Genomic DNA, 16,408 nt, shown 5'->3' with positions numbered 1-16,408 from the left:
GGACCCCTAGTGAATCATTACTGGAATCCGATGACCCCAGCCTAAGCATTTTTGATAATTTGAACCTCAAAACACTATGAAAAACAATATAGAAACTAGCATTCCTAAAACACTTTTACAAATGATGAAATATCTTATTTAATCACAGACAAATATTTAACAAATCTCAATTTAAATAGGAAGGAAGGAGTTTTTCTAAATGTAATGTTTCCCCGGTGGGCCGCCAGGGTGGGGGCCGTTTATGTTACAAGGCCATTTTAAATGTAAATGTAAATTGATACTTGTATAGCGCACTACTCACCCGCAAGGGTCTCAAGGCGCTTGTACGAATACCGCTGTGGAACCCATCCTGGCTTTCCCTGTGAGGTGTCCACTCCTGGGCACCCCCAAGGTGGAGGCCAGGCATCCTTAGCGTTGTGGGGGCCGTTGCGGAGATTAAGCAAGCTATTGCCCAGAGTTGCAGAGTGGGACTCCATGATTGGAATAGGCACCGAGGCGAGAATTATCAGGTCCGTGGAATTTTTGAGCCCAAGACCCACCGAGGCGGGGAATTGATCCCTGGTCTCGGGCTAGACCTCTGCATCAGGGTCTGCCGCTCTAACCATTGAGCCACACCTCTCCTGCAATATCGCTATGGCAAACAGCTCGGCCGCACCCCCAATTGCCAAACATTTACAAAATGTATTAACATTTTTAAATGTACCTTTTGCTCTTTTATTTATAAACACTTTATTCATTTGTTGATATTATTTAATTTTCTAAACGCAGACCCCCGAGTATGCTTATCAGACCACAGGGGTCCCCAGACCTCAGGTTAATAACCACTGTTCTAGAAAAGTATGCAGCATTTTAATGTTTCTTTTAGTATTTCAGAACTTTCAACAAATTCCAAGACACCTTCCACATTCTGTAGCATAAAACCAGCTGCCTACTCACTCCAGAACATCCTTTCCCTTCCCCCATAGAATCCAAAATACACTCCAGCTAATTCAGAGCAACCTTCTACCCTTCCACTAATATCCCGATATTCTGGAACACTCTGCATTGTTCCAATGTTTTCTTCAGGATTCCAGTTTTCCCTCCAAGTATTCCAGGATTTCCTTCTTTGTTCCAGACACCTGGAACATTCCAGAAAGCACTAGATCTTATCCAATGATGGACACAAGGTGGATGGTTGATAATTTTGACCACAAGTTGTTAGATGTATCCATGCTGATGATACCGTTGTGCAGCAAAGTTGTGAAATTCTAATTCTTTGTTAACTTCAAACTTAGGGGTGGGTACATCAGATCTGTGTGTTTCATCCCAGCAGGGCCAACTCAGCCTGTCATACTCAAAGATATCTGAAACTTCTAGTTGGAAGCAATCATACTTGTCAAAATCTTGACTCAAAAGTTCAGCTGATGCCAGGTGTTAAAGAGAGTGAGCCGTTAGGGTGAATGAAGCATGAACACTTTTTTTGTAGGGTGATGATGTCGTTTTGGAAAGTGTGTGATCCAATTAAAGTCCTTGGAGGCATTTTATTGGCAGGTTTACAGAAGTACAAAGAAGGTGAGTACCCACCATATGCAGGTGAGTTGCAGGTATGATGTAACATTATGCATATTAGCGATACTTCAGTTTGGTCTGTGCTGCTGTGTTGCTATTTCATGGTGGGATGCTGCACCTCTGCCTCAAAATGGCCGCACCTCTGCCTCAAAATGGCCGCACCTCTGCCTCAAAATGGCCGCACCTCTGCCTCAAGATGGCCGCCTGTCCTGCCTCCATCAGCAGGTGTGCAAGAGGCTGACACCGGGCTAGGCCGCAGGTCCAGGGGAGGGAGGGGGCTCTGACAATAATACAAATGCGTTTGATGTCTGCCGAGGCGGCGATGCCCTCTCTGAAAGTGTTTTTTTTATTTCATCTCTTGACAGGCCTGGAGCCCGATAAGCATCTGGGAAGGGGCCTGGCTCAGGTGCGGCCGCACCTCATGGAGGTAAGCCGGCGCTGATGGCGCGAGCGTGCCGGGGCACGACCAGGAACGCGGCCCCGTCCAGGGGGGACGGCGGCCCCATCCTCTTCCGCTCCAGAGGAGCTGTCTCTCACCATCACCTCACCGGCCTGTTCCTCCTCCTGCCCACCCTTGTTTTCCCTTTCCCAATGACATCGATTGCTGCTTTGCCTTAAGATGGCGCGATGCCCCCACCGGGGGTCAGGCAGCAGCATTCCTAACGATGAAGCGCCTCCTTCTCCAAGAATGGTGGCGCCTTGAAGGAGTGACGTGGCAATGGGGGCGCAGGCCCTAATGCAGCCCCCTCCCTGGGTGGTATAAGAGATGCATGAATGTGGTGTCCTGGGCCGCTCCCGCCTGTAGACCCCGGTGCTACTGCACCTGCTGCGCTAGTGGGCGCTTCCACCCAGTTCATTTGAAGAAAGCTTTCTCCGGGGTTTTCAGGTGTGGCCGGCATGGGGCATGGAAGAGAGCGGAGTGTGTGGCACGTGTGAATAACAACAATTTATAATGAGTTCTTGTCAGTGATACACCGTGCACAGTTCACTGCTACTCACTGTGGCGCACAATGAATGTCTGGAGATTTACACGCGTGAGCTGCAGGTTACACACATTTCTGAAGCTGGCATCAGCCCACCCAGGACTTTAAGTGGGGCGGGTCACAAACACATCACTAATATATATATATATATTTTTAAATGACATTGAAACGGGTCCCTATCGCCCTATATTTATGTTATTAATTTTACAGGTGAAATACAGATTGATTTGTGAACAGTGGCTCTAAGAACCATTAGGGTCCTCCATGTCAGCGACGTGGGTCCTGTTTACATTTCACATGTTTTAATTAATCGTCCATTCCCGTAGAGTTTCTGCCTTTTCCAGGATGCTGTGTTCCTGCAGGGTCTATTTGTGTCGCATATGACGTGCATAGTGCGCACCGTGGATCCCCTCTAGGTGTCGGTGATTCCAGGTTGTGGGTGGGTGTGGGAGAGCTCTGGGGCTCTTGAGGCTGCAGGCAGTGCGTGTCCCTCACAGCCCCTGTCTGAGGGTCACAGGTCTGTGTACAACGCCTGCGCCTCCAGTCCTTGTGCTCTCGGCATGCAGGGGAGTTGTGTTGGGGGGTGGTGAACTGACGGGGATGCGAGGAAGTACATGCGGGAGAGACTGAAAAGAGGATGCAGAAGAGGAAAGGGATGAGGCGTGAGATATGCAAATGAAGGACCATAGACATATGTGTGGGTGAAAGGGGCGTGTCTAACAGAGGGGGACTGCAGGATGTTCGTGTGAAGGGAGGAAGGCGGTGATTGAGACCCTCCAAAGACCCCCACCCTTCCACCAGACCCTAGTAATGTACAATTCACAGTCGCTTATTTTTAGATATCAAACCGTTTCAGTTCTAATTATTCACAAGGGAAGCATTGTTATTACTCATTTAACTGAAACTGCTAACGAGCAGTGACAAAGCCAATAGGTTTGGCTTGTTTTAGGTGCATGCCTTGTACTTTGTGATATATCTTTGAAACAATAACAGAAAACTTACAAAGAAGAACCAACATTCTGGTCGGATGGGCGCGCTGTAGAAAGCACAGGTTTGTAGTTCACATGTTTTAAACCACACCCTTGATTATATAGGTCACACCTCTTGGAAAGGATTCCTAGATACTCTTAGGTGGTCCCTGTCTAGAGACCTCCCCAAGCTTCTTGCCAGCATTGGTTTAGCATTTAACAAACATGGCTCCCACTTCTACAGTTCTGCTTAAACGATATGTTCGAGGCATATGGGCTGCAGACCACACACTATTGCATTAGATCACCATCTGGTGGTGGGCCCGGATGATTACACTTTGTTGTTGTCTTGGAAGAGTCTTTGTCTGATGGATGACTGCACCCTTATATCGTAGTGCGCATGGGCATTGACTCCATCGTCAGATTGTTTTTTTCCGCCATCGGGCTCGGATGTGTTCATCGTTCGGTCCCGTTACCGATCTTTAGATTGTTTTTTTCCGCCATCGGGCTCGGATGTGTTCATCGTTCGGTCCTGTTACCGATCTTTTTTCAAATTCATAAATCAATCATAATACAATCGACATCGTCTACGACAGTGATTCCGGTTACCCGCGTCGAAGAAAAGCTTCACTTCTCAATTCCAGCATTCGTCGGGGCCGTCAGGCCCAACTGCACCATTGGGCCTTTGGCTCATGGAAAGAGCACCCTTCAAGAAGTGCCCTCGGTGTGGACACAAATTCCCTCACACCGATCTTCATGAGGTTTGCAATCTGTGCTTATCCCCAGAGCACGAGAGTCGAGACTGTGAGGCCTGCGCTTTGTTCTGGTCCAAGAATACCATCAGGGACTGTCGAGCTCGAAAAGCCATGCAGCAGTCATCTTCGTCGACATCAGACCTCATTATAGACGAGGCTCCGATTGAGGTAGACGCCGAAGAGCAGCAGCTCGAAGACATTCCTTCCGAAGCAGAGGATTCAGCTTCCCGAGCCGAGGATCAATCCGAAGACGACGATCTTCTTCCAGCTGGTCAACAGGTTGTGAGTAAGAGCGTCGACCCTGTTCACCCCACCATACCAGGACAGGCTTCGGTTCCACCTCCACCTCCGGGTCCAGGTGCACACCTCCCAAAACCTTCCGATGCCCCGCCTTCTGGTTCGGCAGCGAAGAATATAAAAAAGCCTCCAGTCGACTCGGGCTCGAGTCAATCTATCGGTCCCGAAAAGCAGAAGGTTCTTAAGACAAATTTAACACTGGCACCGAAACATCCATCGGTACTGAAAGTGGTCGAGCCGAAAGCAGTTTCGGCACCAAAAGAGGTTCCCAAAGCTACCGAACGGAAAACCACCCCGGTTCAGAAAAAAGTGGACCCGAAGACGGTTACGATACCGAAACATACTTCGGCTCCGAGAGTTGATGAGTCCAAACGTTCCCCCGGGAACAAAAATTTCAGATCCAAAGAGCACGGATCCTAAGAAAAAACAAGACAACAAGTCTTCTGAACCGAAACCAAAACCTGCTCCAAAGACAATAGACACTGTAAAAACTAAGCATTTCGGCCCCAAACAAGATAAATCGGCCCCGAAAAAGGATGTTCCAGTAGAAGAGCTTTTCCAACCAGACCCAAAGCAAAAGACTCTTCATATCAATCCAAAGACTGGACATATCACAACAGTGCCTCAAAAGAGGAAAGTGGACTATCCTAAACCACAGCCAGTTCCTCTAAAAAAGCATGCTCAAACTTCCCCCATAAGAATTCCTTGACCAGAAGTAGAAATACCAATAGATATTTCTCCTGTACATTCACCATCTAGTACACATAGTTTTATACCACAAGATGAGGATGATGGGGATAGGTGTTCACAAAAGGTAGAGAGTGAACATCATTTAAGCGACATTAATGACCCAGATGATATTCCTGGGCCATCAGGTGACCCATGGGAAGATTACAATGCACCAGATGCACCAGATCTGCCACAAGACAACGCATACCTGTCTAGACCATCTCCCCCAGATGACACTATTGAGTTTACGCAGCTCATTCATAGAGCAGCCACTTTCCATGGAGTAGACTTGCATACAGATCCAGTAGAAGAAGACTTTCCAATGGACACACTACTGTCGTCACATAAGACCACAACCACACTTCCAATGCTTAGTGGAGTGTTAAGACATGCATCCGAAATATTTAAAGACACAGTCAGAGCCAGGGTAATTAACCCCAGGCTAGAGAAGAAGTACAAAGCGGCTCCAACTGATCCAGCATACATTAAAGGACAGTTGCCATTGGACTCACCAGTAGTGTCAAAAGCGAGGAAAAAAACTAACTCACAGACAACAGGGGTTGCTCCACCCCCTGACAAAGAGTCTAAGCTTTTAGATGCTTCAGGAAAACGCACCATCTCACAAGCAGCCAATGTCTGGAGGATTGCTAACACTCAGGCTTTGTTAGCCAGATATGATAGAGCTCATTATGATGAGTTAGAGTCACTCATGCAACACTTGCCAAAACAATATAAGACTAGGGCTTCTGACCTAATACAGGAAGGCAAGGTTTTTACCAGTACCTCCATACGCTGTGCACTAGACACTGCAGACACAGCCTCTAGAGCAATAAATACAGAGGTACTGTTGCGTAGACATGCACGGCTACGCATCTCTGGGTTCAAACCAGAAGTACAAGCCAGTATCTTAAACCAACCATTTGACCAGCAACACCTTTTCGGCCCAATAGTAGACAGTGCACTCGAAAAGATGAAGAAAGATACCGATACGGCAAAATCAATGGGAGCTTTACAAACACAAGCCCATAGACCTTCCTTTCGTCGCTCCTCATATAGGGGCGCCTCTAAAGGTTTCCAAACTGATAATACCTCCTCTTCTTACAAAGCGCCTAACCAAACCTCGCCCAGTAAGGGATATTATAGAGGAGGGTACAGAGGAAACAACAATAAGGGCAGAGGTAGAGGCAACAACAATCACAACGCCTCTACTCCCAAACAGTTACTTCCCTTCCATACCCCCAGACCATTCCACTCCTGTCGGGGGGAGATTACAACAGTTCCTACCTGTCTGGAACTCCATCATCACAGACAGGTTGGTAAGACAAATAATTCAGTCAGGTTATTGCCTGGAGCTCACTTCTACCCCTCCAACAATACCACCCAGACAGTGTCCCATGTCACAGGAACACCTCATACTGCTAAAACAAGAGATGGCATCTCTATTGCAAAAGAATGCAATAGAACCAGTCCCAAAACACTATCAAAACACAGGAGTTTACTCCCTATACTTTCTCATACCCAAAAAGGACGGGTCTCTCAGACCTATTCTAGATCGAAGGCCCCTAAACCTGTACATACAATCAGACCACTTTCATATGGTCACACTACACAGGTTCTACCGTTGCTAAAGAAAGGCGACTTCCTTGCCACATTAGATCTCAAGGATGCCTACTTCCACATTCCCATTCATCAGTCGCACAGAAAGTACCTACGGTTCATACTAGAAGGTCAACACTACCAATTCAAGGTACTCTCTTTTGGAGTAACTACAGCACCTCGAGTGTTCACAAAGTGTGTAGCAGTAGTTGCAGCACACTTAAGAAGGGACAACATTCATGTCTTTCCATACCTGGACGACTGGTTAATAAAATCCAAGTCATTCAACCAATGTGTACAGCACACGCATCAAACGATCTGCCTGCTTCACAAATTGGTATTCACAGTAAATCAAAAGAAGTCACATCTCCAACCGTCCCTGTCTCAGCAGTATCTAGGTGCCACAATAAATACCTCCAAAGCAATAGCGTTCCCCAACCCAACATGAATACAAGCTATGCAGGATCTCATCAAAAGATTTCAGCCACTCACTACCAGCTCGAGTGTTCATGCAACTAATAGGAATGATGCAATACCAAAGGGGATGATGGACGGAGCGTTTGAGCAAATCAAAAACTCACCGCCAGTCACCCCCAGGCTGTTATTTTTGCATTTGTTACCAGGATTGGGACGGGTATGTTCAGATGTGAGTCCCGTGCTCTCCACACCACTGGAGTTAAGCTATCCTGGCTGATGACGGCTGATAGCCAAAAACCGGCCCTAGGATGCTTGATTCTGGTCCAGGGAAGACATGGCTTGGCAGTTCGGGCTGAACCCATGTCTGAACTGGGGTGGTGTGGAGTGCAAAAAAAGATGGATTTAGGCCCAGATCTCTGTACTGGGGTGAATGTATGACATTGTTCTGCATTCTGTCCATCAACGGTTGTTTGGGTTTCGCCTGCCGAAGGCTGCGCTCTGCGCAGCTCTTCAGCGCAGGTGAAATCCTATGTCGTCAATAAGGACTCCTGGAACGTCCCCCGGCTCTCATTGGTTAGCTCCATAAATGGAGGCTAGCCATTGAGTGCCGGATCTGTCCGTCAAGGCCGGACCAGATTCGGGGGCGTTCCCGAGATTTTTTCCCAGGGCGGAGTTACGTTTTTTCCCGTTCCCGCCCCCTCTGCTGCTGTCCTGCCTTGTGTCCCTCCTCCCGCCGTCCCCCCTCCCCCCTCCTCGCTGTCCCCCCTCCTCGCTGTCCTGTTATGGCCCGATCGAGTATCCACCTCGACCCGGCATTGCCCCGTGTTCTCACCGCTGCGGCCCGGGGGCCTGAAAGTGATCAGAAGCTGAAGCGAGAGAAACGAAGGGGCCGCGACCTGATTGGTCCTCTGTTTACAGGAGGCGCGCTCTGATTGGCCGTTTGCAGTAGGCCTGTCCCGAGAGCCGCGCTCTGATTCGATGCCTTGCCCGCAGAAGCTGGGCGTGTATGGAGGCTCGCAGAGCCGCGACCGGATTGGGCCGCAGCAGTGGAGCCGCCCCAGCGAGGATCCGGAAGCCGAGTCAGCCGTTCGACCCCGTCCTCGTCGAGGGAATCTCCGAAGTGCCGGGTAATCACCGCCGGGTCCGGGGAGAAGAGGAAGAGTGATGGCAGCTGGACTGCAGGGCCCCCGTGAGCGGAGGGAGCCCTGCGGCGAGAGGAGCGGCCTTCAGAAGCGAGCGGAGGGGGCGCGAAGCACATTGCCGGTGCCTGCCCCCTTCCCCCCCCCCTGAGGCTCCCCGACTGGAGGGAGAGCCCCGAGTGAAGACAGAGCCGCCGGCCGGTGAGTGAGCCGACGAAAGGGAGGGGCGCCGGGACACATTGCCGGTGTCCGCCCCTCCCCCGCAGTAGCGCGAGCTCGCGTTCCTTGGGTGTGTGAAGCCACGAGGGCTTCAAGGGCGGCCCCGGTTGGCAGTGGGTCGCCCCAACGTGCACAGAGCCCGGAGAGGCTCCCCGCCCCAATTTTTTGTATTTAGAGCCCTGAGAGGCTCTGGGGGGCATTTGGTGAAGTAAATGGAGAGTCAGGGCGGCCCCGGATGGCAGTGGGTCGCCCCAACGCTGAAGAGAGCCTGTTGAGGCTCAGAGGGGCCATTTTTCAGGACGTCGAGCCCCAGAGGGGGGCTCCAACGACCCCATATTTATAGCTGGTGAATGCTTTTCCCTCGCAGCTGAGGTAAGGGGAAAAATGCTTTTATATATATGTATGTTGTGTGCGTGCTGGCAGTTTTAAGTGTGTTTATGTAAGAGTGTAAATGAGTAGGCAGAGTGTGTGTTTGTATATGTATAAATATGTATGTGTAAGTGAAGGTCAAGCCCCTCCCCCGCAGTAGCGCGAGCTCGCGTTCCTTGGGTGTGTGAAGCCACGAGGGCTTTAAGGGCGGCCCCGGTTGGCAGTGGGTCGCCCCAACGTGCACAGAGCCCGGAGAGGCTCCCCGTCCCATTTTTTTGTATTTAGAGCCCTGAGAGGCTCTGGGGGGCATTTGGTGAAGTAAACGGAGAGTCAGGGCGGCCCCGGATGGCAGTGGGTCGCCCCAACGCTGAAGAGAGCCTGTTGAGGCTCAGAGGGGCCATTATTTAGGACGTCGAGCCCCAGAGGGGGGCTCCAACGACCCCATATTTATAGCTGGTGAATGCTTTTCCCTCGCAGCTGAGGTAAGGGGAAAAATGCTTTTATATATATGTATGTTGTGTGCGTGCTGGCAGTTTTAAGTGTGTTTATGTAAGAGTGTAAATGAGTAGGCAGAGTGTGTGTTTGTATATGTATAAATATGTATGTGTAAGTGAAGGTCAAGCCCCTCCCCCGCAGTAGCGCGAGCTCGCGTTCCTTGGGTGTGTGAAGCCACGAGGGCTTCAAGGGCGGCCCCGGTTGGCAGTGGGTCGCCCCAACGTGCACAGAGCCCGGAGAGGCTCCCCGTCCCATTTTTTTGTATTTAGAGCCCTGAGAGGCTCTGGGGGGCATTTGGTGAAGTAAACGGAGAGTCAGGGCGGCCCCGGATGGCAGTGGGTCGCCCCAACGCTGAAGAGAGCCTGTTGAGGCTCAGAGGGGCCATTTTTCAGGACGTCGAGCCCCAGAGGGGGGCTCCAACGACCCCATATTTATAGCTGGTGAATGCTTTTCCCTCGCAGCTGAGGTAAGGGGAAAAATGCTTTTATATATATGTATGTTGTGTGCGTGCTGGCAGTTTTAAGTGTGTTTATGTAACAGTGTAAATGAGTAGGCAGAGTGTGTGTTTGTATATGTATAAATATGTATGTGTAAGTGAAGGTCAAGCCCCTCCCCCGCAGTAGCGCGAGCTCGCGTTCCTTGGGTGTGTAATGGCAATGTAAATGACAATGCCATTTACTTATCTGTTTTCGAAACAAAAACATAAATACAAATTTTGGCATATACAATGCCAATAACTCTAACTTTTCCAAAGGCGAAACCATTGCATTGTAAATGCTTGTTTTGCATTTGTCACCCCGAGTGGGACGGGTATGTTCAGACGTTAGTCCCGTGCTCTCAACACCACTGGAGTTAAACTATCCTGGCTGATGACGGCTGATAGCCAGAAACCGGTCCTAGGATGCTTGATTCCGGTCCAGGGAAGACATGGCTTGGCAGTTTGGACTGGACTGTTCCAATGAGGCACAGGCTCAAGGCTGATTTGCATATGGCCATGTCTGAACTAGGGTGGTGTGGAGTGCAAAAAAAAGATGGATTTAGGCCCAGATCTCTGTACTGGGGTGAATGTATGACATTGTTCTGCATTCTTTCCATCAACTTTTTTTTGCACTAATAGGAATGATGGCATCTTACATTTTCATAGTACCATACGCAAGACTACAAATATGCCCCATACAAGAGTGCTTGGCAAGTCGGAGGAACCAGGCTCAGCAACAAATAACAGATCTGGTGGTGGTAGACGACCGGACATATCGCTCTCTGCAATGGTGGAACACCAAAAACCTTTCCAAGGGCCGGCCGTTTATAGAACCTGTTCCACAAATAATACTAACCACAGACGCATCTCTCACAGGCTGGGAAGCGCATTTACAAAATCACACAGTACAGAGTACATGGACACTACAACAAAAATTACTCCACATAAATCATCTGGAGTAACTAGCGATTTTTCTAGCTCTAAAATCGTTTCAGCGTTACCTATCAAACAAGGCTGTACTAGTCTGGACAGACAATATGACAGCAATGTACTACATTCAGAAACAAGGAGGAACACACTCCATACAGCTCTCCCGGCTGGCGCAAAGCATATGGAGGTGGGCCCAGGGCCATTCCTCAGAACATTTTTCTGTTAGCAGAACATCTACCAGGCGTTCATAATCAAGTTGCAGATCTGTTAAGTCGTCAGAGACAACAGATACACGAATGGGAACTTCATCATCAAGTTCTTCAGCCATTTTTTCAAAAGTGGGGTCAACCGGAAATAGATCTGTTTGCTACACACCACAACTCCAAATGCCCAAGCTTTGTCGCCCCATACCCACACCCATTATCCAAAGGCAATGCGTTATGGATGAACTGGTCAAACAAATTTGCGTACGCTTTTCCACCTCTCCCACTAATTCCATTAGTGGTACGCAAGCTACAGCAACATTCTCTCACATTGATTCTCATAGCACCAATGTGGGCAAGACAACCCTGGTACACCACGCTACTAGAGCTCTCAGTGGTACCACATCGCAAATTAAAACTCTCCCCACATCTACTAACACAGAACCATGGAGAGATTATGCATCCAGACCCAATGCAGCCCAACCTAGCGATTTGGCTCCTGAGGTCTTAGAATTTGGATATCTAAATTTACCACCTGATTGCATGAATGTCATAAAAGAAGCAAGACGTCCTACCACCAGAGCATGTCATGCAGCGAAGTGGAAAAGGTTTGTTGTGTATTGCACAAATAATAACATCAACCCCTTAGATGTTTCCATACAAAACATCATATGCTATCCGTTACATCTGCAAAGATCTAACTTAGCGTATTCCTCAATCAGGTTACATCTTGCTGCTATGGCAGCATATCGTCAAAACAGACAACATTTGTCATTGTTTAGAGTACCTGCAATCAAAGCATTTATGGAAGGACTCAAAAGAATAATTCCTCCCAGAATACCACCCTCTCCAGTATGGAATTTAAATATTGTTCTCACCAGACTTATGGGTCCTCCTTTCGAACCATTACATAAGTGTGAATTACAGGTCCTTACATGGAAAGTTGCTTTTCTAGTAGCTGTTACCTCACTTAGGAGAGTAAGTGAGATCCAGGCATTAACAATTCAAGAACCATTTATACAACTTCATCACAATAAAGTGGTTCTTAAAACAAATCCAAAGTTTCTGCCAAAGGTCATTTCACCGTTCCATCTCAACCAATCGATTGAGTTGCCAGTATTTTTTCCCCAACCGCAAACAGTTGCGGAAAGAGCTCTACGTACATTAGATGTAAAAAGAGCTCTTCTCTACTACATTGATAGGACAAAACCATTTTGTAAAACTAAACAACTATTTGTGTCCTTTTCTCCTCCACATAAGGGCAATCCTATCTCAAAATCAGACATTGCAAGATGGATTGTTAAGTGCATTCAAATTTGTTATCAGAAAGCAAAACACACTCTATCAATTCCCCCTAGGGCTCATTCTACCCGTAAGTTAGGGGCATCTATGGCATTCCTAGGAAATATACCATTAGATGACGTTTGTAAAGCAGATACATGGTCTACTACGCACACATTCACAAAACACTACTGTGTAGATGTGCAGGCAAAACAACAAGCAAGTGTGGGCCAGGCTGTACTCAAAACATTATTTCATACTACTGCAACAGATGCGGGTGGTCGCCACTAAGGGAGAGACTGCTGTGCAATCTATGCAATAGTGTGTGGTCTGCAGCCCATATGCCTCGAACGGAAAATGCTGCTTACCAGTATGCATCTGTTCTTGGCATGTAGTGCTGCAGAACCACACACGCCCACCCGCCTCCCCGGCTGCCTGTATCTGTTCCAGTATTATCTTATTTAGATACACAAAACACGGTCATCTTTATCTGTACTCCTACAACTCCATCATTTGCCCATGGCGAAAACAATCTGAAGATGGAGTCGATGCCCATGCGCACTACAATCTAAGGGAGGAGTAATCCAACAGACAAAGACTCTTCCAAGACAACAACAAAGTGTAATCATCCAGGCTCACCACCAGATGGTGATCTAATGCAATAGTGTGTGGTTCTGCAGCCCTACATGCCAAGAACAGATGCATACTGGTAAGTAGCATTTTCCTTCTAAATGCCACCGGTGTCAACAGTAGAGCCCAAGGGATTTGGCCAACAAGATAATTGTTGCTGCATTGAGAAGCTCTTTACATTATCTAGGCCAGAACTAAATGTCCAGATTAGCTTCCTGTCAGTCTAGATGCAGATGGTTGACTATTGCAGAATTGCAAAACATGCCCGTCGTTGAGTTATAGACCACGCCCATTATCAGGACATGCTCATTGATGAACCGGGCATTCCCATTGTTCGTGTGCAAAATATGCGCACAGTGGGACTACCAGACACACCCGTAATGGTCAAGCCATTCCGATCTGTGCCCATCATTGCAGTGCATAATGTGCCAGTTAGTGCCCATAAGAATATACCCATTGTAGAACTGCAGAACATGCCCATCACTGAATTACAGAACATGACCGTTAAGGGACTGCAGAACATGCCTGTCATTGAAATTTAGAGCATGACCATTAATGCAGTGCATGACATGCCCATTGTAAACATGTAGAACCAGCCTGTCTCCGCACTGATGAACATGCCCATGGCTAGACTGCAGACCATGCCTATCCTTGGGCTGCACCATATGTCACCATTGCATCATGAATATGCCCACATTGGACTTCAGTATATGCCAATCATATGCCCATCATATTACTGAAGCCAATCTCTGTTATTGTCCTGCTGAATAGCCTTATCACTGAACCTCTGAATATACCCGTAGTTCTGGTGTACAAGAATACACTGAACCTCTGAATATACCCGTAGTTCTGGTGTACAAGAATACACTGAACCTCTGAATATACCCGTAGTTCTGGTGTACGAGAATACACTGAACCTCTGAATATACCCGTAGTTCTGGTGTACAAGAATACACTGAACCTCTGAATATACCCGTAGTTCTGGTGTACAAGAATACACTGAACCTCTGAATATACCCGTAGTTCTGGTGTACAAGAATACACTGAACCTCTGAATATACCCGTAGTTCTGGTGTACAAGAATACACTGAACCTCTGAATATACCCGTAGTTCTGGTGTACGAGAATACACTGAACCTCTGAATATACCCGTAGTTCTGGTGTACAAGAATACACTGAACCTCTGAATATACCCGTAGTTCTGGTGTACAAGAATACACTGAACCTCTGAATATACCCGTAGTTCTGGTGTACAAGAATACACTGAACCTCTGAATATACCTGTAGTTCTGGTGTACAAGAATACACTGAACCTCTGAATATACCCGTAGTTCTGGTGTACGAGAATACACTGAACCTCTGAATATACCCGTAGTTCTGGTGTACGAGAATACACTGAACCTCTGAATATACCCATAGTTCTGGTGTACGAGAATACACTGAACCTCTGAATATACCCATAGTTCTGGTGTACGAGAATACACTGAACCTCTGAATATACCCGTAATTTTGGTGTACGAGAATACACTGAACCTCTGAATATACCCATAGTTCTGGTGTACGAGAATACACTGAACCTCTGAATATACCCATAGTTCTGGTGTACGAGAATACACTGAACCTCTGAATATACCCATAGTTCTGGTGTACGAGAATACACTGAACCTCTGAATATACCCATAGTTCTGGTGTACGAGAATACACTGAACCTCTGAATATACCCATAGTTCTGGTGTACGAGAATACACTAAACCTCTGAATATACCCGTAGTCCTGGTGTACGAGAATATATATTCTTATACCAAATAACATGCCCATCATAGTTTAGTGGATTGACACAACAGAAGATTGTAACTCAACACACACAGAGAAGCCTCATCACTGCATCCATTCCTACCTACTGCACATCTACCTTAAAAGAAGCCTCCTGTTGAAGCAAAGCCCTGTTCAAAGCGGTCAACCGCACGCTAGAACCACCCCTGCCTGCTCAACGGACAAGTGTGATGCATATATTCATTCTCTAAAGAAATATCTACAAGGTTGGACAACACATCAACAGCACTAAGAAAACCACTATCAATGCACATTCACCCCAAACAACATACTTACATGATTCTTTAAGATGCTTTCAATGGCGGAACTCACAGACATCATTACAGCTGTCTAGGCAATCACCTCTATCTGTCGTGTATTTCTATAGGTTCTGAATCGATCCCCCTATTCCTGACCCTATTCTGGTTAAACTAACTAGCTAGTTAACTAACAGTCAGCCCATGAGGCAAGAAAGCCCCCATGATGCAGATACCGTTATCTGACGCAGTCACACTACGGCACAGGAACGTGTTATCTGATTAGGTCATAACGCTTGAGATCTAATTAGACAAGCGACATTCCTCCAGCCCCTGATAAGGCATACGACGTTCTCATAACAAATCAAACCTATGACAACCTGGACAATCCGTGCGGCCATTGTTTTGATTTCACAGAGAACTTTTGCAAAAGAATGTGCTAACGAGCAAGTCGTATGACATCTTTATTGACGTACCTAGGTCCATCCTTACGTCAATCCCGGCACCTTTAAGGTATAAATATTGCCGACCTTGCCCTATGCAGACACACGCGTGGTGACAAGACGGAGCAGCCATACTTGCCGAAGCCGAGAGCAGAAGCAGACCCCGCTGGCAGCAGCCCCGCCTTCCTGACGCGCTGAGAGACGCGCTGCTATCTCAAGCCGAGAGACCCAGCACCGGCGCTTCCGGGTAGCCCTCGCAGGCAGCCTGGAATATCGAGAGCAGAGAAAGAGATACCATTCCTCATCCATCCTAAATTCCAGGTACAGAACTGAATAACCCCTCCTAGAGAATTCTTTAGTTATTCACTTGGCAAAAACAAACTTAACTTAAACTGTAACTTTCTATTCCCGCCCACGCATTAGACTTAGGTCAGGTACACGGGGTAGGCGTATTTAGAAACACCAGTTGAGTACGTTTAGTCAAATGTATATGTGTATGTAAATATATTTTAATCATTTTAAAACATCATATGGCTCAGAAACCATATCAATGTTTTTACAGTATTATTTTATACTATTGCTTTTAATGTATGCACTTTACTTAACTATCAGTATTGCAATAATATCGATCCATTTCTCTTGTACGAGAAAAGAGACTGATCAATAAATAACACCTTTTTATTGAACACGCCCGTCTCTTCCTTTTCTCTACATTCTGATGAGACTAAGAATGCACGTACTGACTGAGTAAAATAATTGCCTTGTGCTCACACGACTCTTGAGATTGACTCTTGATTAGGGGAGAGCAAAGTTGTCATGTTCTATGGTTGTCAGAAACTAAATCCCTTCTTGTCTAATC

The 16,408-nt window shown here is 47.3% G+C and overlaps 1 protein-coding gene across 1 annotated transcript in view; it reads left to right on the top strand.

The window, feature by feature from the left end:
• DPH6 (diphthamine biosynthesis 6) overlaps positions 1-16,408 on the top strand; it is a 484,410-nt gene that overhangs the window by 209,432 nt on the left and 258,570 nt on the right. Inside the window, exon 6 of the mRNA XM_078659430.1 lies at positions 1,914-1,975. Within this exon, the coding sequence (XP_078515556.1) occupies positions 1,914-1,975 (62 nt within the window). The remainder of the gene's footprint in view (positions 1-1,913; positions 1,976-16,408) is intronic.

The sequence above is a fragment of the Lissotriton helveticus genome, chromosome 9 (genome assembly GCF_964261635.1).
Source record: "Lissotriton helveticus chromosome 9, aLisHel1.1, whole genome shotgun sequence".
In the NCBI taxonomy this organism is placed as follows: domain Eukaryota; kingdom Metazoa; phylum Chordata; class Amphibia; order Caudata; family Salamandridae; genus Lissotriton; species Lissotriton helveticus.
This window is presented reverse-complemented; position numbering and strand designations above follow the sequence as displayed.